This window comes from Chlorocebus sabaeus, chromosome 21 (assembly GCF_047675955.1).
Source record: "Chlorocebus sabaeus isolate Y175 chromosome 21, mChlSab1.0.hap1, whole genome shotgun sequence".
NCBI classification, from domain to species: domain Eukaryota; kingdom Metazoa; phylum Chordata; class Mammalia; order Primates; family Cercopithecidae; genus Chlorocebus; species Chlorocebus sabaeus.
The window spans coordinates 116654110-116682011 of record NC_132924.1 but is presented as its reverse complement, the minus strand read 5'-3'; the positions used below and the strand labels follow the sequence as shown (position 1 = coordinate 116682011).

Genomic DNA, 27902 nt, shown 5'->3' with positions numbered 1-27902 from the left:
CTGGCCCCGCCCCCCGCCCCCGCCCGGCCCGCCCGGCTCCCCCAGTCCCTTGCGACCAGACCCTGCCGTCCGGGCCGCTGTCCCAGGTCCCGGCCCGGAGCCATGGAGCGGCGCTGGCCCCTGGGGCTCGGGCTGGTGCTGCTGCTCTGCACCCCGCTGCCTCCGGGGGCGCGCACCAAGGAAGGTACCAACCCCCGCCCTCGCGCCCCCGCCCCCGCCACCCCCCCACGCCCCCACCCCCGCGCCCCCACCCCCTCCCGGGGCCAGGCCAGCACCCCCCTGCAGAAGCCGGCGTTCCTCAGAAGGCCCTGTTCCCCGAGACCCTCGCCAGCTCTCTCGCTGTGCCCGACCGCCGGGCTGTCGACTGGCCAGGCCCATCTTTGGTCTTTAACCCCAAGCGGCTGCTCTCCCGGGTCAGTCACCCCAACTCCCACAGGCCAGCCATCGGCGCCCGGGAGTGAGGAGGGAGTTCCTGACCCTTGCTAGGAAGCAGCACCTGCACCCGCACCGCTGCCTGCATTCCCAGATAGTCCCAGCTTCAGGTGTCCACCCCAGAGATCTGAGCCCTTGGAAGTTGAAGGTGGCAAGTCGCCTCCTGCCAACCTAGGCCAGGGACAGAGGGACCCGCCTCCGGGGGAAGGGTTAGGACTGACGCCACAGGGGTTCCCAGTTGTCCGAGGCGAATATTCCATGTGAAAGCTGGAACACCCTGTCTGGCCCTACTCCCCACCACTTCCCAGGCAGCGAGCTGTGCCTCTTATCCCCACTTCACGGTTCTGATCACTGGCCAGGTCAGGCCAAAGCAGGCTTCGGACACTGGAGGTGAGCCTCCCTACCCACGAAACCACTTCCGAGGTCCCCGGTCCACCCTGCCCACTCCTGGCTAGGATAGGTGAGCTCCTCCTGCCCTCCACCCGCTCCAATCCTGCAGCTGATGGGTGCCCCAGGCCGCAGCAGCCCGGGTAACTGAGAGTTTTGTGGGGCTGCTCTTATTGCATTGACTTTGGTGGAAGACCCAGCGCTCCAAACCTTGTCCCACTCTGCCTTCCTTCCTTCACACACAGAAAGAGTGAAATCCCTGGAGCTCTTCACTCCTCAGTCCTGAGCCCTTTTTCTCCCCTAAGCCTCAGGAAGTCACAGCTTTTAGGAACAGGATGTTGCAGCCTGGGGCTGGGGCCCCAGAATGAGGAATGTGAGCTACAGGGGCACCTCCTCCCCCAGAGGTGACAGACTTCTTTTCTCCCCACTTTCAGTTACTCTGATGGACACAAGCAAGGCACAGGGAGAGCTGGGCTGGCTGCTGGATCCCCCAAAAGATGGGGTAAGTGTCAGGGGAGGGAAGGATCTTGGAAGACTCCTGAAGGCCAGTGGGAAATGGGGTGGAGAGGTGGGTGGAGGAACAGAGAAAAGAGCAGGAAAAACTGGAAGTGTCTCCTCAGGGAGGGGGAGAGGAGGCTGAGTCAGAGCCTCCTGAATGGGACAAGGGGTGGGGGGGTCAGAATTCACCTCAAGATGAACGCTTGAATGGCCTGGCTCCTCCAGTGAATACTTCGGAATATTGTGAATACAAGTTGATACTTGTGAGGGGGAGAGGAGCTCACATACCCAGGGAGAGAATGCACCATGCTGGGGACAGTTGAAGACTGAGACCAGTGCTTTGCTTGGGGAGGGACAGAAAAGGCAGAAAAGCATCCTCAATCTGAGATCCATTCATCCCAATGAAGTCGCATTGATAAGTTTCAGGGGCTGGGGAAACCCCATGAAAGTGTACTGTAAATTCTGTATATGTAAGCGGGCATTTTTTTTTTCCCTAGAGAGGCCAGCCAAAACTTTCATCAGATTCTTCAAAGGGTCTTTGACTCCTCCAAAGTTAAAAGCTGCTCCCCTAAACGTTTCTGAGCCCTTAGCTCATCCTCCACACCTCCTCAGGCTGGCTCCATGCACACCAAGCATTCCAGCTGTTTGAAAGTGTCAGAGCTTGTTCCAATTCCCTTCCTTCCTTGGATGGTCCTAAGACTCAGTGAACAGGTTGTGGGGTGAGTCTGAGACAGCATATTCAGACTCAAATGCAGAGAGCACCTCTGATGATGTACGAAAAATCAAACTTAATTTTTTCCTACTGCACTCTCAACACAGATCACTTCGGTGACCTGTGGTCACCAAAATGCGTGGAGGGATTCCTCCTGCCTGCAGTGAGCTCTCTGGCAGATTCTTCACTGAACAGTAGCTGAGTGTCCTCTAATCTTATTCAGTTCTTACTCTATCTACCTGGAGATAGCCTCAGGTTGAGGGCTCAGCCCCACAAAACTGCCCCCCTCTAGACACCAATCACAAGTAACAGGTTGTCACCTATACTTCTGTTCCATCGGATGTAATCAGGTTTGCCTGACCACCGTCCTCGGGTTCAATCAGTTTGCTAGGATGGCTCAGAACTCAGGGAAACATTGACTTATATTTACTGGCTTATGATAACGGATATTACAGATGATACCGTGAACACCAGATGGAATAGCTGCATGGGGTAAGGTATATGTGAAGGAGGAGAGCCACCCTGCAGCGACCTAATCATGTTTGGCTGTCCAGAAGCCCTCCAAACCGTGTCCCTCTGGGCTTTTATGGAGGCTTCATTACATAGGCGTGATTGATTAGATCATTGGCCATTGGTTATCAGCTCAACCTTCAGCCTTTACCTTTCCTGCAAGTTGGGGGTGGGGCTGAAAGTCCCAACTCCAATCACAAGGTTCAGGCCTCCCTGACCCCAGTCTAGTTCCCATCCCCGTCAGTCAGCTCATTAGCATATAAAAAGACATTTGTCGCTTTGGGGATTTTGAGCGTTTTAGGGGTTGTTTGCCAGGAAATGAGAACAAAGACCAAATATATATTTGACAATTCACAGCACCCTTTCTGCCGGCAGCACAGCTGGCCACAGAGCCACAGGGGGCTGCCTAAATTACTGGAGCATCTACAACTCTGGCTCTGGAACCCCTTCTCTCAGGGTTTCCTTCCTTACCCCAGTACTTGAGACTTCAATCCAGCCTCTGTTTCTGGGGTCAGGGTTACTTGCTTTCTTTCCCTCTGAGTCCTACAGTCCTGGCTCCATTCTCTGTTCTCTGTTCTCCCACAGAGTAGCCTGTAATTAGAGCTAATAGACTAAACCATAGTGGATCCTCCAGGAGGGGCCGTTTGGAAGATCCAGCCCTATTAGGTGACTTACCTCATAAACCAGCTAATCACCCACAGTGATAGCTGCAGGTCCATCTGCGGGCTCCCATGGGCCTTCCTTGGGCCGTTGACACCTCCACCCAAATAACTCTTCCCTAATTTGACTGGAATGGCAGCAAGGCCCCTTTCTCAGCTCAGACAAAACAGTCCTGCATGCTGAGAGGGCAAGGAGACAGCCAGGAGTCACACATTCCCACTATCTACCTTGTCCCCCTCCTTCTCCCCATCTTTTCAAAACACACACACACACACACACACACACACGCATGCAGGCGTTCAGGTCCAGAATGCACCCATGTGGCAGCCAGCAGCGCCTGAGTGATAAGCAAAAGGATCCTTACTGCTGACCCTGGACAGCTGGCTCTCGCCCATCTGTCACTGCTGGAACTGGGAGAGGGAAGTCACAGCTGGGAACATCTGCTTCTCCTGGCTCCGGCTGCAGCCGCCGCAATCTGGCTAATGAGCTGCACATTAACCACCCGCCACCCTGTCCACCTGACCCCCGCAGTGCCTTCCACTTGGGCTGTCCCAGCACAGCCTTTCTTAGGAGCAGACTCTTGGTGCCTTTCTCATTCCAGCTTCCTTGCCTTTTAGATACCCCTTGCCCAATCTTTGAACACCCTAACATAATGCAGAAATATGTGCCTCATAGCAGCTTCTGTTTCTGCCCCACCTCACCCCAAATTTTTGATTAGTGATTTTTTTTGCCTTTTCCCAGAGCTGAGGGTAGTGATGAGGGCCCCTGTATTACAATGGAGTAAAAACTTGGGGAAAGTGAACTTTCTAAGGGCCTCAGTCTATTCTGCATTAAATTATGGGGTTGCAACAAAAATATCAGTAGAATACTTTATAGAATTTGAGAGCTTTTGAAAATTCATCTGACAGAGGAAATACTTAAGAATGGTTGAGAAGAGTTTTTGAAGAATGAAATGGGAGACTTGTCTCTGACAAGCAGATATCAGAACCATCAGCTATAACTAAAACATATGGCTTGCACAAGGTCACTCAGGTTAATGGGACAGAATAGAAAGTCCAAAAACAAGCCGACATATATGAAATTTTAGTGTGTGATAGCATTGGAATTGCAAATCAATATGGAAAGTAACAACTAGTTAATAAACTGATAGATAAATATGCATCATTTTTAATAAAAATATAAAGATATATCTCTCCATTATACACAAAATTCATTCTAAGAAAGCTAAAATCTAAACCTAAAAGCCAACCTACACAGATTTTAGGAGAAAACATAGATCATGATAATCTTGAGGTAGGAAAACTTCCCAAGTAAAATATACAACCCGGCAATCATGAAGGGAAATACTGTAGATGTGATTATGGAAGAAATTTAGAATGTATGTCCACATCAAAACATCATTAGCAAAGCTAACTGGTATGGAAGACAGGGAGAAAATATTAGCAACATACATTTGAAGGAAATGATTCATGTCTATAATATGTTTTAAAAAAACTCATCCAAATGAATAATCAAAAGACAATAGAATGTCATGCAAAGGTTAGAGACAGATAATTGCATAAACATGCCAATAGCCAATGAACAGAAGAGAAATCTACAACTTCCTCCTCTAAGAAATGTAAATTCAAATGCTAAGAAGCTGTGTTTTGACCCTCGGACTGGCAGAAAGCAAAAAGGTTATTAATATTCTATGTTGATGAAGTTTTGAGAAAATGAACCCTCTTGTGTTGCTGGTGGAAGTGTAAACTGATAAACTTTTTTTGGAAGACAATTTGACAGTATCTTGTAAAACTTGTAGTATGTCTACCCTTTGATATGGCAGTTCCATGGAAATCTTACAGCAATCTATACAAAAAGAAAAAAAAAAACTAGAAGATGTCTAAATGTCCAACAATAGGTGAATGACTAAATAAATTATGGCCTTCTCTACAATGGAGTATTACTTATGATTTGCTAAAGAAAAAAAAAAAGTAAGACAGCTCTATATACACTTTTGTGGCTATCTTTCAAAGACTTTTTTGAGAGGCAGTCTCGCTTTGTCGCCCATGCTGGAGTACAGTGGCAAGATCTTGGCTCACTGCAACCTCCGCCTCCTGGGTTCAAGCGATTCTCCTGCCTCAGCCTCCCAAGTAGCTGGGATTACAGTCAGGTGCCACCATACCCAGGTAATTTTTTTATATTTTTGGTAGAGACGGTGGGTTTCACCCTGTTGGCCAGGCTGGTCTTGAACTCCTGACCTCAGGGAATCTGCCTGCCTCGGCCTCCCAAAGTGCTAGGATTACAGGCGTGAGCCACCACTTCCAGCCCTCAAATACTTATTATTTGTGAAAACAGAAAGTAGGTTACAAAATAACACTTGTATGATCCTGTGTTGAAAGCAAAACTCAGAAACATTTAAGCAGTTCTCTGGAGGCATTGAAAATGGTCTGGAAAGTTTTGCTAAAAATTGTTGAGAGTAGCTTCCTCTGAGAATGAGAGTGGAAGGATGAGGGTGAGGGAATTAAACTTTATTCTGTGTCTTTACTTTTTGACTTTTCACAATAAGCACACAGAGGTATAATGATTAAGAGCATGAATTCTGGAGCCCAGAATGCCTGGCTCATTTTCCAGCTCTGCCTCTCCTAGCTGAGTACCTTGGCAAGCCACTCGACCTCCCTGTGCCTCAGTTTCCTCATGGAAAGTGTTTAAACTGGTGACTGGGCCACAGTAAGCACTATGTTACTGCTAGCCATTAATATTACTAAGTTTAAAAGTTCTTTTCAGATAGAAGAAGCTAACAGCCTGGCCAACATGGCAAAACCTTGTCTCTACTAAAAATACAAAAAATTAGCTGGGTGTGGTGGTGCATGCCTGTAATCCCAACTACTCAGGAGCCTGAGGTGGGAGAATCGCTTGAACCTGAGTGGCGGAGGTTACAGTGAGCCAAGATTGTGCCACTGCACTTCAGCCTGGGCAACAGAGCAAGACCTTTGCCTCAAAAAAACAAACAAAAAGTTAAGGGGAGTAAACTAGATAGTATCAAGGAGTCCAGCCAAATCTGTCAATTGTTGATTTTGATGATGGCTATAATTGAAATATTGGAGAAGGTGAGAATCCCCTATACAGTTCTGTGCTTGTTCTTACCCTCCAAATCTAAGGGGTTTTAATAATTAAAAATAAATCTTGGCCTGTGTGTGGTAGCTCACACACTTTGGGAGGCCAAGCAGGAGGATCATCTGAGTCCTGGTGTTTGAGATCAGCCTGGACAACATAGTAAGACCTCATCTCTACTTAAAAAAAAAAAAAAAAAGTAGCCCAGTGTGTTGGCAGGCACATATAGTCCCAGCTGCTTGAGAGACTGAGCCCAGGAGTCTGACGCTATAGTGAGCTTTGATTATACCACTGTGTGGCCAACAGAACGAGACCCTGTCTCTGAAAAACAAAAAAAATTCATCAATATCCTCTTGAACAAACAGAAGGGTTTTGTAAATGAGCTTTGCCTTGGGGGTACCTGACAGCTCTGCTGATGAAATAAGGGACCAGACTAACTGAAGGGACCAGGATCAACTGGGGATGTTAAGGGATTATTGTCTTACCCATCTTAAAATCAAATAAATCCCCAACCCTAAACACTCAGTCTACTGTCCCAGAACTGAGGGGTGGGGAGAGGCAAGACAAGTAGTATAAACCTGAGGGGCTCTGACACAGCTGCTTCTCCATCAGCTCTAAAAACCAAGGGTTTGGGGAGCAGGCGATGATCTGGTCCCTGACTCTGATTCCCTCCCTGCAGTGGAGTGAACGGCAGCAGATACTGAATGGAACACCCCTGTACATGTACCAGGACTGCCCAGTGCAAGGACGCAGAGACACTGACCACTGGCTTCGCTCCAACTGGATCTACCGCGGGGAGGAGGCTTCCCGGGTCCACGTGGAGCTGCAGTTCACCTTGCGGGACTGCAAGAGTTTCCCTGGGGGAGCCGGGCCTCTGGGCTGCAAGGAGACCTTCAACCTTCTGTACATGGAAAGTGACCAGGATGTGGGCATTCAGCTCCGACGGCCCTTGTTCCAGAAGGTGCTGCTTCCCTCCATGCCATCTGGGTCCTGGTGCAGATCCCTACCTGGCTCCTTACTGGGTGCCAGAGAAGGTTGCAGAGACAGGAAGAGGGTGCACAGGTAGAATCATGAAAAGCATTTGGCACTTGAGGCCTGGGCATGGTGGCTTGTGCCTGTAATTCCAGTGCTTTGGGAAACCGATGTGGGAAGATCACTTGAGGCCAGGAGCTTGAGACCAGCCTGGGCAACATGGCAAAACTTCATCTCTGCAAAAAATTAAAAATCACCTGGGCATGGTGGTCCATACCTGTAGTCCCAGCTACTCAGAAGACTGAGGCAGGAGGATCACTTGAACCCAGGAGTTTGAGGCTGCAGTGATCTGTGACTGCGCCACTGCACTCCAGCCTGGGCAACAGAGCAAGATCCTGTCTCTAAAGAAAAAAAGAACAATGTGGCATTGGAAATCAGAAGGGCTGGATTTGAGTACCTTTTCTGCTGTGCCCTGACTTCGGGGATGTCATTTAACCTCTCCAGCTTTTGTTGCCTAGTCATAAAATAGTGACAATAATAGGGCCAGCTATATCTATTTTATAGGCTTTTATAAGCATCCACTGAGATCACAGGATGCCATGGTGGAGGGGGGAAGTGTAGCACAGAGTTATTCAGACTTTTCCTATCGATACCCGTGATGTTCGTAAGCAACCTACTCCCTTAGTATCACTGGAGTCACGTAGCAAGACAATTCCCTGCAGGCTAGTACTCTCTAACACATCTCTTTCTTTCCTACTCAAAAAAACATCCTGGGATGCAGAAGAGGAAGGAGCATTGTATGATATGATGTGCTCTTGTTTCTTTCCAAAGAGAAAATGTTGTAAAATTTGTTACTAGTAAGAAATTGATAATGACATGCTCTATAACTGATCATGTTATTGGCACTGGGTTTAGGGAATGCTTCTGAATAGTAGAAATTTTACGGACTGTAGAGTCCCAGTGCCTGGATTCCAGTCCTAGCCCCATGATGTGGTCACTGTGTGATCTTATACAAGGTCTTTAACTTCTATTAGCCTTGGTTTCCTCATCTATTAAATAGAGACAATAAGCCATCCTGCCTCATAAGAGGATTGCGTGAGCTAAATAGCATAATGCACATAAATGCTTAGCCTGGCACCTCACACATACAAAGCTCATTGTTCATGGTTGTGTAAAGTATTAAGCAAACAATTGTTTGTGTTATGGGGGAAAGAAGCAGGACTTTGCCATTGTTCCCCTTTCTTCCCCACCCTCTACCCAGGTAACCACGGTGGCTGCAGACCAGAGCTTCACCATTCGAGACCTCGCATCTGGCTCCATGAAGCTGAATGTGGAGCGCTGCTCCCTGGGCCACCTGACCCGCCGTGGCCTCTACCTCGCTTTCCACAACCCAGGTGCCTGTGTGGCCCTGGTGTCTGTCCGGGTCTTCTACCAGCGCTGTCCTGAGACCCTGAATGGCTTGGCCCAGTTCCCTGACACTCTGCCTGGCCCCGCTGGGTTGGTGGAAGTGGCAGGGACTTGCTTGCCCCACGCGCAGGCCAGCCCCAGGCCCTCAGGTGCACCCCGCATGCACTGCAGCCCTGATGGCGAGTGGCTGGTGCCTGTAGGACGGTGCCACTGTGAGCCTGGCTATGAGGAAGGTGGCAGTGGCAAGGGATGTGTTGGTAAGAATGGAGGTGGTGAGAACCTGAGGAACCACTCGGGAGGATTGCAGGAGTACCCCGGCAGAGAAGGAGGCCAGAGCTCTGCCTCAGTGGGTTTTTAACCTGAGTGTCCCAGAGCAGCAGACACACACATGCAGAGATGTTTCCAGTAGAAGGGATTGGGGCAGGAAGGGGTGGTGGTGGTTCTGCCTGTAAAAACATTTACAGAACCACTGCTCTGCTGCGTTCTCTCTCCAGCCTGCCCTAGCGGCTCCTACCGGACGGACATGGACACACCCCATTGTCTCACGTGCCCCCAGCACAGCACGGCTGAGTCTGAGGGGGCCACCATCTGTACCTGTGAGAGCGGCCATTACAGAGCTCCTGGGGAGGGCCCCCAGGTGGCATGCACACGTGAGTCCAGGGGGTGGGGCGTGACCATCTGGAGGGAGGGGCTGGATCTTTGCTGAGATTTTGTCAGGGTTGGATTTTTCAGAGTTTGTCAGATATTGGAGATGGTCCAGGGTGTCAGGCACTTTTAGCCCCTGCCCTGGCACCCTGCTCTCCCTAGAAGAATGCAAAGATGTAGTCAAACCCAGTAGAAATCAAATCTCCCTAGGAGGACTTCAGAGGACATCGAGGATTGGCTGGTGGTGGAGGCCGGGGATCAGCAGCTCGGGTGACAGCGCGGTTGGCTTCTACTGATGGCTCCTCTTCTCCCACAGGTCCCCCCTCAGCCCCCCAAAACCTGAGCTCCTCGGCATCAGGGACTCAGCTCTCCCTGCGTTGGGAACCCCCAGCAGATATGGGGGGACGCCAGGATGTCAGATACAGTGTGAGGTGTTCCCAGTGTCAGGGCACAGCGCAGGACGGGGGGCCCTGCCAGCCCTGTGGGGTAGGCGTGCACTTCTCGCCAGGGGCCCGGGGGCTCACCACATCTGCAGTGCATGTCAGTGGCCTTGAACCTTACGCCAACTACACCTTTAACGTGGAAGCCCAAAATGGAGTGTCAGGGCTGGGGAGCTCTGGCCATGCCAGCACCTCAGTCAGCATCAGCATGGGGCATGCAGGTGAGAGGCTGAGAGGGGCTGGGACAGGGACCTGGCTTAACAAGGGCTCAAGACCACAGGGACAAATTGGTGGGCAAGAACTAAGGTTATTTCCTTTTTCCTTACATATCCAACCTTATCCCTCCGGACCCCCAGAGCCACTGTCGGGCCTGTCTCTGAGACTGGTGAAGAAAGAACCGAGGCAACTTGAGCTGACCTGGGCGGGGTCCCGGCCCCGAAGCCCTGGGGGGAACCTGAGCTATGAGCTGCACGTGCTGAACCAGGTCAGGATACTACTGAGAGACAGTCTTCAGTATCCATGCCCGGCACACCCCAACATTCCTAGCCTGGGATGTGGGGTGGGAGGAATCCACCCGAAGTCCACTGTGTGGCTTTCTCAGGACAAAAGGCTGTGAAGAACCCTGTCATAACCATTCTGCTCTCCAGCCCCTCCCTATGTGCTCTGATGCTGTCCATCACATCCACCCAGGTCAGGTTCAACACTGCCCGCTTAATGCACCTCCAACCCACAGGATGAAGAACGGTACCAAATGGTTCTAGAACCCAGGGTCTTGCTGACAGAGCTGCAGCCCGACACCACATACATCGTCAGAGTCCGAATGCTGACCCCACTGGGTCCTGGCCCTTTCTCCCCTGATCATGAGTTTCGGACCAGCCCACCAGGTGAGGTATCTTGTGTTCTGCCCCAACACACATACACCTGTTGCCCCACTGAGGCAACTCAGCTCCTGTTCCACATAGCGACCCTTCCTCTTCCTCTACACACATGCACACACTTTCCCTTCTTCTGGGGGTAGGGGACAGACACTGATCTGATGCACACTGAAAGATCTGACCCCTAGGTGTACCCAGGGCCCTGTCCTTTAACCCCCGTCATTTCTACGGACTGTGAGTCCCAACACTTCCTCACCCCTTTGTGCCTCCAGTGTCCAGGGGCCTGTCTGGAGGAGAGATCGTAGCTGTCATCTTTGGGCTGCTGCTTGGTGCAGCCTTGCTGCTGGGGATTCTCGTTTTCCGGTCCAGGTGCCAGCTCCTGCCCCCTCCCCAACCACCAGCCCTGGGTCAGAAGCCCTTGACTACAGCCCCAATGACCCTCCCATCCCCTAGTACCAAAGCTCAGTGAGTCCTCACACCCATCCTGCACTCCCTCCCCATTTCTGGGGAAGATTCAGCCAGAGTCCCTCGGACCCCTGAGGTGGTCTTGGGGCCCTGAAGGAGCTGGTCCCCAACCCCCGCAGGAGAGCCCAGCGGCAGAGGCAGCAGAGGCAGCGTGACCGCGCCACCGATGTGGATCGAGGTGAGCCGGGTGCACCTGCGTATGTCCCCACATGCATGTGCACACCTGTGTGTGTGTGTCCGTGTGTGTGTGTTGGGAGGTGCCACTGGGAAGGGATCAAGGGACATAGTTGCTAGGCCAACTCTGGGGGGACATGTGGGGTTTGTTGTCCCCAGAGCTCTTGTGTTTTGCTACCTAATTAACTTTGGTTAATTAACTTTGTACTGATGGCCCCCAGTGGCTCTGATGCAATTATCTGTTAGTGTCCGTTCGCTGCTGGTGCCGCTGTCTTGTCACCTTGGGCTCTGGACAGCCCTCCACATCCTGGAGGCCAGGCCTGTGGGCCGAGGCCAGGCAGGAGGAGGATTGATGTCCTCAGAGGCTTATGAGCTTCCTGCTTGTCACCTCATTAGGTGACCCACAAAGGGGAGAGTGAGTGGTCCATCTGGGCAACCGGGGTGGGAGCCAGGCACGGCTCTGTCTGGGAATGTGAACGAGGTGCGACTGACCAGAGTGGTGTGGGGACTGGCCGCTGAGAAGATTGGGCAACTCAGGCAGCAAATATGCTCTTTGGGTTTGGATCCTGGCCACCACCCTGGACCTTGTGGAGTGAGGACAGCGGAGCTTGGAGCATAGACAGGGAGAAGAAAGGCTTAGTTGCTAAATGGAGACTTTCTCCCACCTCAGCCCAAACAGGAGTCACCTTGGGAAACAGGGAGGTGTGGAGAAGTGTATGGTCCGCTGCTGGGCCTTCTCCTGACCCCCATACTCCTGAGCCCTGATGTTGGTACTCCCCAACCCCCTGTTCTGCCCATAGAGGACAAGCTGTGGCTGAAGCCCTATGTGGACCTCCAGGCATACGAGGACCCCGCACAGGGAGCCTTGGACTTTACCCGGGAGCTCGATCCAGCGTGGCTGATGGTGGACACTGTCATAGGAGAAGGTGAGTCCCGCTGTGCACCGCAGCAGGACCCCCCTGTGGGGCAGCACAGAGCCACCAGCAGGCCCCTTCCTTCCAGCGCTTCTCTGGGGAGCCCAGCTGGCTTCTCTGGTCCAAGAGTTACCGGATGGACTCACTCTCTGCTCCGCTCTGTATCCTCTTTGAACCATTGTGTTCTTGTTAAAAACCCCTCATCAGGTGCCCTGGAGCAACCCCTGTCTCCTACACACTTGCTTCTGTGGTTTTGGAGTTTCTGATAAAGGGCATTGAACACATTGTTTTCATCCACAGAAGTGTTGCTGTGCTGAGGGCCCGGATGTTCTCTGATAATGCCCAAATGTAGGAGCCATTCCCTCCCTAGCCTGGCATTCCACCCCATCAGAGGCCCAGTGTCCTTGGGCTGCCCTGATCCCTTGGGTCACCAGAGGAAATGGGTCTCAGTGGAGAACAAAGCTTGGTGGTGTCCTTGCCAATTGTGCAGCTGAGCCAGGCAAGCTGGGACCAGAGGAGCTCACAGAAGAGAGGCGGCCATAGCCAGCGTCCCTGCTACTTGGGTACTAGCCCCAGACTAGCTTGCTCTTCATGAGCACGGCCTAGTCCCGCTCCACAGGGTTCATTCATCCTTTGGTTACCAAGCACCTATTGTGAGCCAAGAACTGTGCAAACACTGGGAGACAGTGGCGAACAGGTCACAGCATCGCACTCCAGCTCCAGACTCTGACCTTCCCCAGGAAGGACAGCCCACGCCCTGTCCCGGGAAGGGCACTCCATGCTTCTGATTCTCCAGAAAAGAAAAGGGCTGGAGGACTGGAGGAGTTGCTGCCTGTCCCCTGGAGGAGCCCTGCAGTGCATCGGGCCACAGCCTATTTTCTTTCTACCCAGGGGAGTTTGGGGAAGTCTATCGAGGGACCCTGAGGCTCCCCAGCCAGGACTGCAAGACTGTGGCCATTAAGACCTTAAAAGACACATCCCCAGGTGGCCAGTGGTGGAACTTCCTTCGAGAGGCAACTATCATGGGCCAGTTTAGCCACCCGCACATTCTGCATCTGGAAGGCGTCGTCACAAAGAGTATGAGGAGCGCTCTCCCTCAGCTGGGGGCGGGAAATGCAGGAAGGAGGGGCGAAACCACTGGAAGTGGAGGGAGGATGTGCGGCCAGGGGCAGGAAGCCTGCTTCTGAGTGTGATACGTGTGTCTGTGTCTCAGGAAAGCCGATCATGATCATCACAGAATTTATGGAGAATGGAGCCTTGGATGCTTTCCTGAGGGTGAGGAGGGCAGAGGACTAGCTGGGGAGGGGGATACACCATGGTGCCCTGGGCACTGGGAGGAGACCCGGCCCATCCCGACTCACCCGCTCACCCTGCTACAGGAGCAGGAGGACCAGCTGGTCCCTGGGCAGCTAGTGGCCATGCTGCAGGGCATAGCATCTGGCATGAACTACCTCAGTAATCACAATTATGTCCACCGGGACCTGGCTGCCAGGAACATCTTGGTGAATCAAGACCTGTGCTGCAAGGTGTCTGACTTTGGCCTGACTCGCCTCCTGGATGACTTTGATGGCACATATGAAACTCAGGTGAGAGCCCGGTACAAACCCAATGCACACTCACATTGTCCCATAACATGCCATTCACACAGTCACCTGCATAAAGACTCAGCCAGGCGCAGTGGCTCACACCTGTAATCCCAGCACTTTGGAAGGATGAGGTGGGTGGATCACGAGGTCAGGAGATCGAGACCAGCCTGGCCAACATGGTGAAACTCCGTCTCTACTAAAAATACAAAAAATTAGCCAGGCGTGGTGGCACACACCTGTAGTTCCAGCTACTCGGGAGGCTGAGGCCGGAGAATCACTTGAACCCAGGAGATGGAGGTTGCAGTGAGCCGAGATCACACCACTGCACAGCAGCCTAGCAACAGAGGGAGACTCCATCTCAAAAATAAAAATAAAAATAAAATAAAATAAGCAAAAGACTCGTGCTCAGGTGGACACTATAACTTTCCGTCCCTGACCCATGTGCCTTCTTAGGGAGGAAAGATCCCTATCCGTTGGACAGCCCCCGAAGCCATTGCCCATAGGATCTTCACCACGGCCAGCGATGTGTGGAGCTTTGGGATTGTGATGTGGGAGGTGCTGAGCTTTGGGGACAAGCCTTATGGGGAGATGAGCAATCAGGAGGTGAGCCCAGAATATTCTTCCTCATCTCATCTCCAACTCACACCTCTTATTCCCTCCCAAGGTCCTCCCATGGCCTTTTCCTGCAAATGTCTTTATTTATTGATGACCCTTGGTTTTTCTGTACTCCTGGCTCCTCTGGTCCTTTACCTCATGCCCTGTTCTCTTTACTCCTCCCACCCTGATCCTCCCACTGTGATCCTCCCATCTTGGCCCTCCCACCTCCTCCCATCCTGCCTAAAATCTCCACTGCAATTATCTTGTATGACCCTTGGTTTCTCATGGGCCTCCAGGTTAGCTTGCTACTCTAGAGCATCCTCCTGTCCTGCCGTGCAGGTTATGAAGAGCATTGAGGATGGGTACCGGTTGCCCCCTCCTGTGGACTGCCCTGCCCCTCTGTATGAGCTCATGAAGAACTGCTGGGCATATGACCGTGCCCGCCGGCCACACTTCCAGAAGCTTCAGGCACATCTGGAACAAGTGCTTGCCAACCCCCACTCCCTGCGGACCATTGCCAACTTTGACCCCAGGTAACCATGTGGGGAAAGGACTAGGGAACCCGGAAGCAGTGCTAGGAGAGTGGAAATGGGCATTCAGCCACATCCTCCGAGTGCTGGGCCTGGGGAGCTCTGGACCAAGTCCAGTGTATGAGGCAAGACCACAGACATGCCCTTGGGGAAGAGTCCAAGAGGTCAGCTTTAGATCACGCTTATTTGCAGAAAATCAGTTACAGCTGGGCCCCAGTTCCCTCACTTCACCTGGGCTCAAGGTTGGGGGTCCCATCTTTTCCCTTCTCTGGCTGCTTCACCTAGGACACTCCTGGAGCCATCCTTGCCAATCCCACTGCGTTGTACTGTGGCCCAGTCTTGGGATGCATCCTCTTCCCCATAGAAATATTTCTGCATGTGGAGGAAAGGGTCATCCATTCACGAAGTTTTGGACTGACTGGTGCAAGCTGTTTGCTGGACATTGGAGATACAGCTGCACTTATGACCTGGTACCTGCTCCAGGGAGCTTGGGCAGCCAGGCTGGGGTAGGGTAGGCAGGAGCAGCCTTGCAGGGTTTGGGAATGCTCCTGGATCACATGGCTAGTTTGTGGGGAGCTGAGGGCTGGTAGGTTGCCGATAGTGCAGGATGACTGCAGCATCGTCTTTAGGAGTAGCATCCATGAGGCTGGAGAGACAACCAGAGTCAACACAAAGAGGACCAACCCTGTTGAGAAGTTTGGACTTTACCCTGAGTGAGGAGAACCAATTCTTTTTTTCTTTTTCCCCCGAGATGGGGGTCTTGCTCTGTCACCCAAGCAGGAGTAACATGGCATAATCTCAGCTCACTGCAACCTCCACCTCCAGGGTTCAAGTGATTCTCCTGACTCAGCCTCCTGAGTAGCTGGGATTACTGGCACATACCACCATGCCCGCCTAATTTTTATACTTTCAGTAGAGACACGGTTTCACCATGTTGGCCAGGCTGGTCTTGAACTCCTGACCTCGTGATCCGCCCGCCTCAGCCTCCCAAAGTGCTGGGATTACAGGTGTGAGCCACCTGGCCTTGCCTAGAGAACGAATTCTTAAAAACTCTCCACAGGAGGGGACACGGTCAGAGTTGTATTTTACCAAAAATACGGCCTCAATGTAGAGAACGAACTGATGGGCAGGGGTGGGTGGGGCACTCAGGTCAGGGAGACAGGCAAGGCTGTACTTCAAGTGCTTTATTGGGTAGCCAGCGTGGCCAACTGACCTCTGTATCCAACCACCATATATAACCTTGTTTCTGGGAGAAAACATGCTCTAAGTCCCAACTTTTGAAACTATCTTTTGGAGCGCAACTCCCTCGTACACTGGAGACTGCATGTGCTAATCTTTCTGGAATGCTGGATATTTTTTCCCCCAGCAGATTTACTTTGCTAATGGTTTTTGGCTCTGGTGAGCTTTAGTACAGGAACACTCATTGTATTGTGGGTGTCAGAGTGCAAGAATAACAGCCGAAGTTGAAGGTGGTGAGGAAGGACTGCTCCCAGAACTCAAGCAGCCACTATGAAAAAAGGCAGGACCACGCCCAAGTGCCAGGGCCTCTGTTCTACCTTCAGCTTCCTCTCAGACAGACTTCCACGTCTTAACCAGCCCCCAGTCAGGTGCCCAGAACCGGCCACTCCAGCAGGAGACAAGCTGGTGATCCACTTCTGTTGGGGCTTCCAGGGCAGTCCCTTTCCATAGGTCTGTCGACATAGCAGGACTGTCAGCCAGTCCACTGTTGTGAGCACACCAGGAAATGGGCCAGGAAATGGGCTCAGAGATAATGGTGGGGTCAATCCACAGTCTAGATGATCTCTGTGCCCAGACACCAAACTTCAGTGCTGGCGGCTGATGCTCAGAGGCTAAGGCCCACCAGATCAGCCCCAGTACTCCCGTGTCACCGACGAGCCCATATCCCACAGGGTGACTCTTCGCCTGCCCAGCCTGAGCGGCTCAGATGGGATCCCGTATCGAAGCGTCTCTGAGTGGCTCGAGTCCATACGCATGAAACGCTACATCCTGCACTTCCACTCGGCTGGGCTGGACACCATGGAGTGTGTGCTGGAGCTGACCGCTGAGTAAGGAGCTGGGCTGTCTGGGCAGGGGAGGGCTGTGGGGGTGGAGCCTCCGTACTCATGCCCCCACCCTTCCTTGCCCACAGGGACCTGACGCAGATGGGAATCACACTGCCCGGGCACCAGAAGCGCATTCTTTGCAGTATTCAGGGATTCAAGGACTGAGCCCTCCTTTCACCCCACACCCAATCAGGGAGCAAGGAGCAAGGACGGGGCCAAGGTCGCTCATGGTCACTCCCTGCGCCCCTTCTCACAACCTGCCAGACTGGGCTCTCGGTGCTGCTCCTGCCCACTCTCAGGAGAACCCTGCTCTGCACCCCAGAAAACCTCTTTGTTTTAAAAGGGAGGTGGGGGTAGAAGTAAAAGGATGATCATGGGAGGGAGGTGAGGGGTTAATATATATACATACATACACATATATATTTTTGTAAATAAACAGGAACTGATTTTCTGCCTCCATCCCACCCACGAGGGCTGTAGGCACTACAAAAGAGCTGACTACTGAGAATTCTGGAAAACAAAGTTTTTTATTTATTTATTTGTAGCTATAGCTACAACCTGGCAGCACGGGGGAGGGTGGGAATGTCCTGGAGGGTCAGGGCATCTCCCAAGCCTCCGCAAGCAGAGTACAAAGGCTGCTCCGGGGGCTGGCCGAGAGCATGGGTGCAGCAGTGAAAGCAGCAGCACTAAACCTGGTGCCCCGCTCAGGTGGGGTGTCTGGAGGACGGTGGGCAATCCCTGCAGGATGGGCGAGGACTAGACCCCAGGGTGGGGATCCTGCATCCCTAGGCCATCTTGGGCCCTGGGTCAGGGCACCTGGGATGCTAGACTGGGGTCAGGAATGGGAGGGGCTAAACATCAAAACAATAACTGAGGTGAGGGCAGGTGGTCTCAGTGTGGGTGGTCCACGAAGGGGCATGGACTGCGGTTTGAAGAGGGCCTGTCCTCACTCAGCTCTGCGCTCTAGCAGTGTGGCACTTCCGACAGAGCACGTGACCGTCCAGGGGGAAGCAGCCATTGTCATCTGCCTCAATCGACAGGGGCTTCCCGCAGTCCTGGGAAGAAGGAAGGGTGAGGGGCACTGGACCAGAAGGCCCCTGCTCTGCTCCACCCTACCCCACCCCGTGCAGCTCCATTGTGGAATTAGAAAGATGCTTCGTGGCTCACAGCTGGTGTCATCGCATTTTCCAGCCACACTCAACTCCCCATCCCTATCCTACTTCCAGTCACCCACTAGGACCTTCCTGCAGGAGGGCAAGCAGTGGGTAGAACTGCTTCCAAGGTGTTTGCTCCCCTGCCCACCACCGCCCTAATAAAAGAGAGGTTTGGGGGCCTCTTCCATCCTGGCTCACCTCTATTAGAAGACTTCTTCTCTCAGCTCCTGTCTCCCCATCCCCTACCACAGTAAAACACCATGCCCTTCCCTCCTATTGGCTTGTCCTGTTTCTTGGCTTATCCATGACTCAAAGTGACCTCAGAAGTCCCACAGCCCTGTTTCCTGCAGCGGCAGGAAGCATTCAGGCAGGGCAGATGGGCTGCCGCCATGAGCCACCCTCAAAATCACAGCCCTGTTTCCTGAATGCTGGCGCTTTCCACCACCCAGCTGGTAAGCAGCATCTCCCGCCACCTCCTGGTCGGAACCAGCCCAAGGAGCCCAGAGGGATGGCTGACCTCACACTTGTAACACTTCATGTGGAAGTTCTTGTCCAGGGCAACCACTCGCACGGTCTCATCTCGGCCAGGCTCAGGCATGATGGGCTCAGAGCAGACGGAGCACCTCGGGGCGTATTGCCTGAAGGGGCAGAAAGGGCCAGCAGTTAGCCAGGGCTTTCATCCCCTGTGTGCACACACAGAAGCCAGGCTGTGCAGTCAGGAGGCAGACTTCTCTGCCCTGCATGTCTAGGTGGAGGAAGCTCACCAGAAGGGCCTAAGACTGAGCCACCATGACTGGCCCTCATCAAAAGGAATTTCCTGCCTCACCAGTCACTCTCCCAAAGCAAGGTAGCCCCCCACACACCTGCCACGGTGTTCTCTCCCACTAGATCCTTACTGTCCCATTCACACTGCAGCTCCTGCAGAAAGCCAGCCCTGAGGTACCCCCCACATCCGATCCTGGTTCCCTGACCCTCACCTTCCCCCAATCCTCCCACCCCAACGCACGTTGCCTCTGCCCTGACTGCCTGGCACTGTGGAGGGATGTGAAGTGGTGGCCACCCCAGGTGGAATCCTAAAAGTGTCTGCCCAAACACCCCGTCGGAGGTGGGGGTCAGATTCTGCACTGTTCCCACAGCTGCACTGAGGTTCTGTGGGTCAGCCTGGAAAAGGAGTCACCTTCTAAACACTGTTTCTGGGGAGAAACCAGATTTCCAAACAGCTGATCTCCAGAAGAACTTTTAGAACCCAGCCTGTGTGACATGAAGTCACTCCAGCACACTTCACGAAATGCTGACATAGACACACAATAAGCTTCAGTGATCAAGGGCGAGGGAGGGACCAGCCAGCAGCAGGACTCCATGTCCAGGCCTAAGGCCCCTGGACAGCTACATCCAGATGACTTGGTCCCTGCTGTCTACACACAGGACATGGGACCAGAAAGCAACACCAAGGGTTTGGGGCTGTCCTGAGGCTAGGGTGACTACCAGACCAAGCGCAGCAGGAGCCCAGAAGGCAGATGGCAGGTCCTCACTTGTGGTAGTCGGGGACACAGTGGGGCCGGTTGGCCTGGTCCACAATGAAGGAGGTGCCCTCCAGGGGGCGGGCACAGACCACACAGGTGAAGCAGTGCGGGTGATAGGCCTTGCCCGTGGCCCTCAGCATGCGGTCGGTGATGGGCTCCCCGCAGGTGTTGCACTTCTCCAGGGTGTCCTGAGGAGGCAGCAGGAGGAGGTTGGCAGGGAACCAACACCCCACAGCCAGCTTCCAGGGCCTGACTGCCCAGCACAGCCCAACTCACAGTGTAGCAGCCCTCACAGTACGGCGCCCCCTCCAGGCTGTAGAACTGCTGGCCCTGGAGCTGCTGCGCGCACTGGTGGCAGGTGAAGCAGGCGATGTGGAACAGCTGCCCCAGAGCGCGGACGGCTGGCTGCGCCCGGGCCAGGGGTTGATGGCATCGACCGCAGAGTTCTGGGAAAGCCGGAGAAGACAGAAGTAAATAGAAGGAAGTATGTAGGGCTGTGAGGTATCAGCCCGCTCGGATAGGGGGCAGGGTGGGGCTGTCCCGGTGGGGTGGGCTCACCGTTGACGGCCACGTTCTGCCTCTGAGGATGCTCCATGTCCTGCATTAGCTGCTGGGTCAGCTGCTCCAACTCCTCCACCTCCTTCAGAGTCAGGGGCCCTGGGGCCCCAGGGGAGCGCACCTGCAATCCCAACACTTTCTTCACACTCTCGAGGGTTGCTGCCTCCACCCCCCCAGGCCAGCCTACCCGGCTTCTTCCGATGACGACTTAGCTCCCAGCTCATGTCCCAGATGCTCAGGCTTGACCCTTAAAGCTTCTCCCTTGTCCCCCTACCCCTGCCATCCCCAGCACCACACAAATAACAGGGGAAGAGGACCTAAGCCTGGATCTCGTACAGCAAGACATTTCCGCCCGCTTTGCCCAAACCCCCTGAGCAGTCACAGACAGGCCAGAATGACTGAGCAGACGGAGGCCACGCACACAGCAGCTCGGGTCACTGAAGCACCAGACACTCCAGGGCCACGCATCAACTCCACAGAGCATGCTCGGACATCACCCCCATGGGACAGGGGCACGCAACAGCGTGCACACACGCGCACACACACCTACCCGGCCTGCCTGCTGCTGAGCAGCCCCTGTCAGCGTGGGGATACAACACAGGCAGGAATTGCAGGTTAAACCCACTGAGCTGTCTGCAAGAACCCAGCCCCACCCCCACACAGAGACCCTGTCCCTCGAGCGAGGGACTTCTGGGCTACCTTACTCAGGTCCCTCCCCAGTAGCCTCAGAGAAGGTCCAAAGGCCGTCCCCTAGGCCAGTCCAACCTTTCCATTTAGGGGATCCTGGGGACTGGGGTGGGGAGTGGATGAAGGACAGCGCTGCCAGTAACCCTGAGAGGTAACCCTGAGAACTCCAGGAGGGTCTGTCTGACCTGCACCAGGACTGCCAGGAGACACGCCCACAGGAGCAAGTGCACTGGGTAGGTCTTCTCTATGTTTGGAAAAGCCTACCCAGGACCGTGTCCCCATCACCAAGTGTGCTACGTGCGGATGCCTTCACTCCCGTAACACCTGGAACCTCCAAAGCTCCCCTGCTACCTCCTCCCATAGCCCCTCTCCCCTCAGCCCTGGCTTCACTGCCCCTCACCCTGACCCCCATCTGTATCCAGAGTTGCATCCTTTCTGCCCAGTGAAGCGTGCGTCCATAGAAGTCCAACTCCCCAGATCTTAGCCATTTTCCCTTACGATCCTGCCATCTCTTAACTGACTTGTTCCCTGGAACACTCACTCCAACTTTGTCTCCGCCAATCTTCCCTTCCTGGCATCTTGGGGACACAGTGAAGGGCCTCAGTCAGTCCTTGCTCTCCAGTGCCATTCTAAATGCCCGGCTCCTCCTTCAGAAGCACAGAATCCTCATGTGCATCACCTCCCATGGGTATCCCCGTTCATCAGGACCCTCTATCCAGAACTGTCCCCTCTGCCAGCCTACACCAATGCCACCGCTTCAAACAAACTTCCCTCCAACTCAGTCATCGTCCATCATGGGACATCCTTGACCTCAGATTTACCTCCAAGTCCCCTGCCAGTCATGATCTGCCTCTCCTCTTCCCCGTCCACACCTACTACGCGAACCCAGAAAAGCCTTAGTTCCCCCACCCGCAACCCACCCCTGGACTTTGTCCACCATGCCCCAGCCTGGTCCCCTGACCATGTACTCCTACAAGGTTCACTGTCCCTCCGCGCACCTGCAGCCACCCGCAGCTATCCGGCCCAGTCTCCAACCCCAAGTCACACCACCGCCCGCTTCCCGTTTCTGCTTCCAAGCTGCAAAAAGCAGTGGAGAGGTCGCTGAACACTGCAGAATGAGCTCACAACACTGCAGCACCCGCACGACCTCCCACAACAGCTGTTCTAGACCTCTCCATCTCCTTAGCCGCGACCTGCTTCACCCGCTTGCTGGCACCATGACCTCACCTCCCACATGGCTGAGGACATGGAAGCCAGCCAGCTTAAGCTCCGTCATCGTCCTTCCTATCCACACTGCAGCCACTCTGTCCTTGCTGTCTGGGATGCCTCTAGGGGGAGGGGACATCACCAAGATCTCTTCCAAGGACCGAAGCAGCCTGACCCTGCTCTCCCACAACACTCACCCTCCATCACCTGCTTCCCCGGGTTACACACGTACTCGAGCCCTTCTCCCCTAACTTGCCAAAACCACATACACTACACCACAGACTGACACACCCTCACACATACATACCCACACACCACTCACATGCACACATACATACACCACACACCACTCACACATATACCACACACATTCACACTCACACATATACCATCCCACACACCAATCACATGCACACTCACATTCAGATATACCACACCAAGCCAGGCACGGTGGCTCACGCCTGTAATCCCAACACTTCAGGAGGCCGAGATGGGCAGATCACTTGAGGTCAGGAGTTCAAAACCAGCCTGGCCAACATGGTGAAACCCCGTCTCTACTAAAAATACAAAAATTAGCCAGGTGTAGTGGCACGTGCCTGTAATCCCAGCTACTTGGGAGGCTGAGACAGGAGACTCGCTTGAGCCTGGGAGGTGGAGGCTGCAGTAAGCACGGGCGACAGCCTGCACTCCGTCTCAAAAAAAAAAAGGGATATACCACACCACACACACCACTCACATACTCACATATATACACGTACACCACTTGTGTGTATATGTGTGAAAGTATGTATGTGCCCATTCGCTTGTGCATACTTTCACACATACATACACAACGAATGTATGTGCCCATTCGCTTGTGCATACTTACACACATACACAACGAATGTATGTGCCCATTCGCTTGTGCATACTTTCACACACACATACACAACGAATGTATGTGCCCATTCGCTTGTGCATACTTTCACACACACATACACAACGAATGTATGTGCCCATTCGCTTGTGCATACTTTCACACACACATACACAACGAATGTATGTGCCCATTCGCTTGTGCATACTTTCACACACACATACACAACGAATGTATGTGCCCATTCGCTTGTGCATACTTTCACACACACATACACAACGAATGTATGTGCTCATTCGCTTGTGCATACTTTCACACACACATACACAACGAATGTATGTGTTCATTCGCTTGTGCATACTTTCACACACACATACACAATGAATGTATGTGCCCATTCGCTTGTGCATACTTTCACACATATATACACAATGAATGTATGTGTTCATTCGCTTGTGCATAATTTCACACATATATACACAATGAATGTATGTGCCCATTTGCTTGTGCATACTTTCACACATATATACACAATGACACATATACACATCACACTGACACACCACTCACACATGCACACACCTTCGCTCACACATGCACACATACACTCATATACACACTTTCACACAATCACACCACACTCACGCCACTCATACATTCATGCTCACACATGCACATATACTCACATACACATACACCATACCCACACCCACACACTAACACACACATCATTCACACACACGCCACTCATATATTCACATATGCATATACACACACACACACACACACACACACCCCACACTCACATCACTGATACACAGTCCTTCCCTTAGTCCTTTTCACTGCCAATCTTTAAGACCAGGCTACACCAGTAGCCCCACTTCTCACCACCAACTCTCTCCTCAACTCCTCACATTGTGTTCCCACTACAGGGCACAAACAGGCCATCCCAAGACCGGTGACGATTTCCCAACAGTCTAATCTCTAGCCTTGAGTCCTCACTCCCTCAAATACCCCGCTGAAGGGCTCAGCTCTCTTCTCCAAGTGCGCCCTGACTCTCCTCCTGACTCTTCTTCCCACACCTCCCGGTCCCTGCTGTCTGTACTCCCTGGGAAGCTCCTCAGCTCCGACCCTGATCCTCCAGCGTCACAGTGTCACTGTGTCCCACTACTATGCTAGACATCTCTGGCCCTGTCCTGAAACCTGGCCCTGAATTTCTAACTGAATGATGGCCCCAGCTGAAAGACCTCCTGGGACCTGTTGCTCAATACGCTGACAGCTGGACCCCTCCTCTTCCTGTCCAAACCATTTCCCCTTCTGGACTTCTCTATTTTGTCAGCAATCTTGTCATCCGCCCACACCCCCAATCTCCAAATCGCCCTGGAGACTTTGTTTTTCCTCTTCCCCTCACCCTTGTCTTCCAGTTGCTTATCCCTGGCTAAGTCCTGGAGGCTGTGCCTTCCCAACAGCTCTGGCACACAGCTCTCACATGCGGGGCTTAATATTCATTGCAGCTAATATTACTATTGCCCAAAAGTGAACTCATACCCATCACTGACCTCCCTCGAATACACATCTCTGCTGGTGAAACTTTCCAGAAAGCTTCCAAAAACACTGCTTTCACCAGCCCTCCTGACCCACCCCACACCTACTCAAAAATCATGAATGCCTCTCCAGTGCTCAAGAGCTCCTTGGGTGAGCCACTTCACCTCCTACGCCCTCCAGCCCCGCTTGCCTCTCCAAGTACAGCTCCATCATTTTCCACTTTCTGTTCTCCAAACATCCCTCTCCTCTCCGGATTCTTACGTCCTGCCCATCCTTCGAAGCCTTTCCTAATTTGCCAGGCCCCAAGTGGACTCCCTGGTCTGAGTGCCTGTGACTCACAGGATTCTGCAAAGCTTACTGGTCCTTGGCATTTCTTCCTATGCTGTGTCTGTATGTAAGCTGACATCCACACTATCAGTGGACTCTATGGATGCTTGGACTAGATGACCGTCAGCATCATCGTCACCAGAAATTGGACGGTCTTATTTCCTGAACTAGAAGGCAAGAACCATTTTGTAATTACAGCTTTTGTATTTTGAGCGTTCATGTGCTAGATACAGAACCCAACACTCTCTAGGTTATTAGCTCACCTAATCTTTACAACCACTGTATGGAGTAGATAATGTTAAAGATTGAGAAACTGAGGCTCAGGGTTCACCTAACTTGCCCAGTCTAAGGGCTTGGGAGAAGCCCGAACCAGGAATTCCATTCCAGGTCTATCTGACACCTGAAGGCTGAGCTTCTTGCAGAGATCTCTTCCCTCCCATGTCCTACCCTCCTGAGCACAGAGCACAGTGCCTGGCACGTGGTAGATGCTGGCTCAGCCAGTGTTTACTGGGGCTGACTCTTATCTCCAAGCCCTCAGGCAGAAAGAGTGCTCAGAGGAGCAGGGAGATTAACTCAAGACCCAAGAATGGGAAAAACCAAGGTGGGACTGGTGATCTCATCCCTCCCTTTAACTTTCTGGGGTAAAGGCGCAAGGAAAGGTCCACCAGATCCTCCTAATTCAGAGCCTGTGCTCTCTGTGCCCTCCCAGCCAGGCCCCACCCAGCCCCACACCCAGCCAGGCCTCTCCTCCAGAAGAGCATTTTCTTACCATTGTTCCACCAGGCTAACCTCAGAGGATGAAACTTCCTATCCCGCCACCCCCGTGTCCACCCTGACTCTCCAATCACCTTCATGCTTCTGTTCTGGCTCCTGACTCAGCCCCGCCCCAGCACCCAGGTCCCAAGCCTTGTCCTATCACCATCCCTTACCTGGTTTTGGTTCTGAGCTGGTGGGGGCACGGGGTGCTGCTTCTCCTGCACTCGGGGCTTCTCCCTCTGTTGAGCATAGGTGAAGCTGGGAGGTTGAGGGGAGCCTGTGCCAGCGGAAAGAGCTTCGGGATGCCCCAATTTTTGATTTGGCTGTGACCCAGATCCACTTGGGGCTCCAGGACTGAACTTGGAAGCCACGGGAGTAAACTTAGGAGTCACTGGAGAAAACTTAGGGGCTGGAGCTGGAGATGAGGCTGGGGGACCTCGGGGCTGGGTGTTAGCCAAAGACACAGGCTGGGGCTGGGACTGGACATGGAGTTGGACCTGAGGCTTGGGCTGGGGCTGGGGCTGAACATGGAACTGTGTCTGGCTCTGAGCTGGAGCCGGAACCTGGGGCAGAGGCTGGGAGCTGGAAGGGGCCTTCCAAGGAGGCAGGGGTGCTGTGCCCCCAGCTGCAGGCTTAGTACTGGACTTGGAAATGAATGGAGTGGCCACTGGTGGGGGGACATATCCAGATGACACCTGCAAGGGGTGGGAGAGGGAAGAGAGACGCAGTCAGGAGGACACCATCCTCCATAGCTCTATCCCCTGTCTCTCTGGCCCTGGGCCCTGCTTTTCCTACTCTGAGGTCCCTTACCCGAGCTTTGAAAGGATCATTCTTGGTCATGTCATCCAGCAGTGAGGACAGAGAGTCGATCTCCAAATCAATACTGCTCACCTTCTCCCTGGGCTGGAGGGTCAGAGGTCAGAGCACCTATTCCATGCCTCCATCCCCCCCACCCCCAAGGCAGAGGTGTAGGGGAGGTAAGAAAGGGCCCTCTTCTCCTCGCCTTGGGGGTGTCCAGTGCAGCCGCCCCTCCCAGGCCTCCATACCTGCGGTGGGGACGGTATGGGGGCCTCAGGCCCTCCCTCCTCTTCCAGAGGAGGCGGCGGGGAAGGGAAGATCTCCTCCTCCAGAGGCGCAGGGGGAAATGATTCCTCGATCGGGGGAGGGGGCGGCGGGAAGGCACCTCCCAGAGCACCCTCCGCATCGTCGCCATCCCCAGCGAGGGGAGGTGGAGGCAGGGGAAAGTCTGGGGTAGCAAGGAGAAAGACGTCGCCCGGGGTCCCTCTGCCCCTCACCCAAGCTCCCCTCGGTTTACCGCTCTAACCCCTAACCCAAGAATTCTCTCGAGGGTCCCAGAGCGTGTGGGGACGCAAAGGCGGGGCGCGGGGCGCCCTGGGAGTACCAGGTCAGGAAAGGCCGGGGGCACGGTCGAGGAGTGGTGCAGCTCCCGTTACACTTCGGAAAACGGACCCGGAGGGGAGGATTCGTGCCCCACATTCCCGCCTCCCACCCCCAAGCGGGGGACTTGGAACGGTCCCAGGAGCTCTGGCTCCCAGCCACGAGCTCCACGATGAGGTAAGAACATCTGCTCGGGACAGGGTGGCTGCGCCCAGCCCCCTCGGCAACAACCTTTCCAGACATCCCCAGATTCCCGAAACAGTGCCCCCAACCCCGGTGCCCGCTGGGGTCCAGCCCCCAAGCCCCGCCGCATACCTTCCGGGGGCGGCGGGGGAATCTCGCCCACCCGGCCCATCTGTGCGCGCTGGGCCCCGGGTGCCGGGGAAGACTCGCTGTCCCCGGGCCGGAAGGGATTCACTTTGGGTTTTGGGGCCACCACAGGGCCGAACTTCTTCTGCGGGGCGTAAAAAGCCGGAGCCGAGACCGAAACGGAGATCGCGGGAGACGGGCGGGGGGCCGCCATGGCCGGGCCTGGCTGCTGGGGTGGGTCGCCGGGTTACGCAGCTCAGAGCCGGGCTCAGGAGCCCCGGGCGGTCCCAGCTCCCCTTGGCGACCCCTATGCGCCCCCTCCCGGCGCCCCGCGCCCCCTCCCCGTGGGGCCGCCCTGCCGCTCCCTGCACCTCACCGCTGACCGGAGCGTGCGCGCCGCGTCTCGGGTGGCCTCCTCGGCGCCGGGTCCACGGACTCTGCGTCCCGGTCCGGAGCCGCCTCCAGCCGGGCGGGGAGGGACACACGGAAGGAGGAGGGAGGGAGGAGGGAGGGGGCGGGGAGAGAGCGGCGCCCAGACCATACAAGGAGCGGCCCGGAGAGGGGGCGGGGAGAGCGGGGAAGGGCGGACCAGGCAGGAAACTCCCCCAGGAAGGGGCCCTGATCCT

General features: G+C 54.0%; 2 protein-coding genes across 10 annotated transcripts; one reads left to right on the top strand and one right to left on the bottom strand.

The window, feature by feature from the left end:
• Positions 1-35: 35 nt before the first annotated feature.
• Positions 36-17563, top strand: EPHA1 (EPH receptor A1). 5 transcript variants are annotated; one of them, XM_007983276.3, is made up of 18 exons: positions 36-184; positions 1254-1321; positions 6969-7250; positions 8523-8925; positions 9163-9318; positions 9630-9974; positions 10110-10237; positions 10487-10637; positions 10901-10997; positions 11213-11271; positions 12068-12193; positions 13073-13258; positions 13395-13456; positions 13561-13767; positions 14221-14370; positions 14704-14897; positions 16805-16960; positions 17044-17563. In XM_007983276.3, exons 1-18 carry the CDS (start codon positions 103-105, stop codon positions 17120-17122), a joined length of 2931 nt encoding a protein of 976 aa, XP_007981467.1. In that variant the 5' UTR covers positions 36-102; the 3' UTR covers positions 17123-17563. The 5 variants fall into 5 exon arrangements, with proteins under 5 accessions (XP_007981467.1, XP_072865556.1, XP_007981465.1 ...); XM_073009455.1 differs by having other exon boundaries at positions 8523-8655; positions 9630-10237; positions 17044-17154; XM_007983274.3 differs by having other exon boundaries at positions 9630-10237; positions 17044-17154.
• On the bottom strand, positions 17466-27902 carry ZYX (zyxin). Of its 5 annotated transcripts, none has more exons than XM_007983283.3 (10): positions 27653-27902; positions 27283-27502; positions 26616-26815; positions 26380-26472; positions 25743-26264; positions 20193-20313; positions 19911-20080; positions 19644-19822; positions 18629-18749; positions 17466-18012 (listed from the first exon to the last, which is right to left on the bottom strand). In XM_007983283.3, the coding sequence occupies exons 1-10, from the start codon at positions 27815-27817 to the stop codon at positions 17908-17910; spliced, it is 1896 nt and encodes a 631-aa protein (XP_007981474.1). In that variant the 5' UTR covers positions 27818-27902; the 3' UTR covers positions 17466-17907. The 5 variants fall into 5 exon arrangements, with proteins under 5 accessions (XP_007981474.1, XP_072865558.1, XP_007981473.2 ...); XM_073009457.1 differs by having other exon boundaries at positions 27283-27505; positions 27660-27851; XM_007983282.3 differs by having other exon boundaries at positions 27283-27505; positions 27653-27780.

What these genes read in the sequence shown, in the direction of transcription:
- ZYX (XM_007983283.3), bottom strand. Translation starts at nt 27,817, where the DNA reads ATGGTCTGGGCGCCGCTCTCTCCCCGCCCCCTCCCTCCTCCCTCCCTC. An exon ending in CAGCTCAGAACCAAAACCAG is followed by an intron (nt 20,314 to 25,742) that starts GTAAGGGATGGT and finishes TTGGGATTGCAG; the next exon opens with GTGCGCTCCCCTGGGGCCCC. An exon ending in TGTGTCCCCGACTACCACAA is followed by an intron (nt 18,750 to 19,643) that starts GTGAGGACCTGC and finishes CTGCCCCTTCAG; the next exon opens with GCAATACGCCCCGAGGTGCT.
- EPHA1 (XM_007983274.3), top strand. Translation starts at nt 103, where the DNA reads ATGGAGCGGCGCTGGCCCCTGGGGCTCGGGCTGGTGCTGCTGCTCTGC. An exon ending in CGCCACCGATGTGGATCGAG is followed by an intron (nt 11,272 to 12,067) that starts GTGAGCCGGGTG and finishes TTCTGCCCATAG; the next exon opens with AGGACAAGCTGTGGCTGAAG. An exon ending in GTGCTGGAGCTGACCGCTGA is followed by an intron (nt 16,961 to 17,043) that starts GTAAGGAGCTGG and finishes CCTTGCCCACAG; the next exon opens with GGACCTGACGCAGATGGGAA.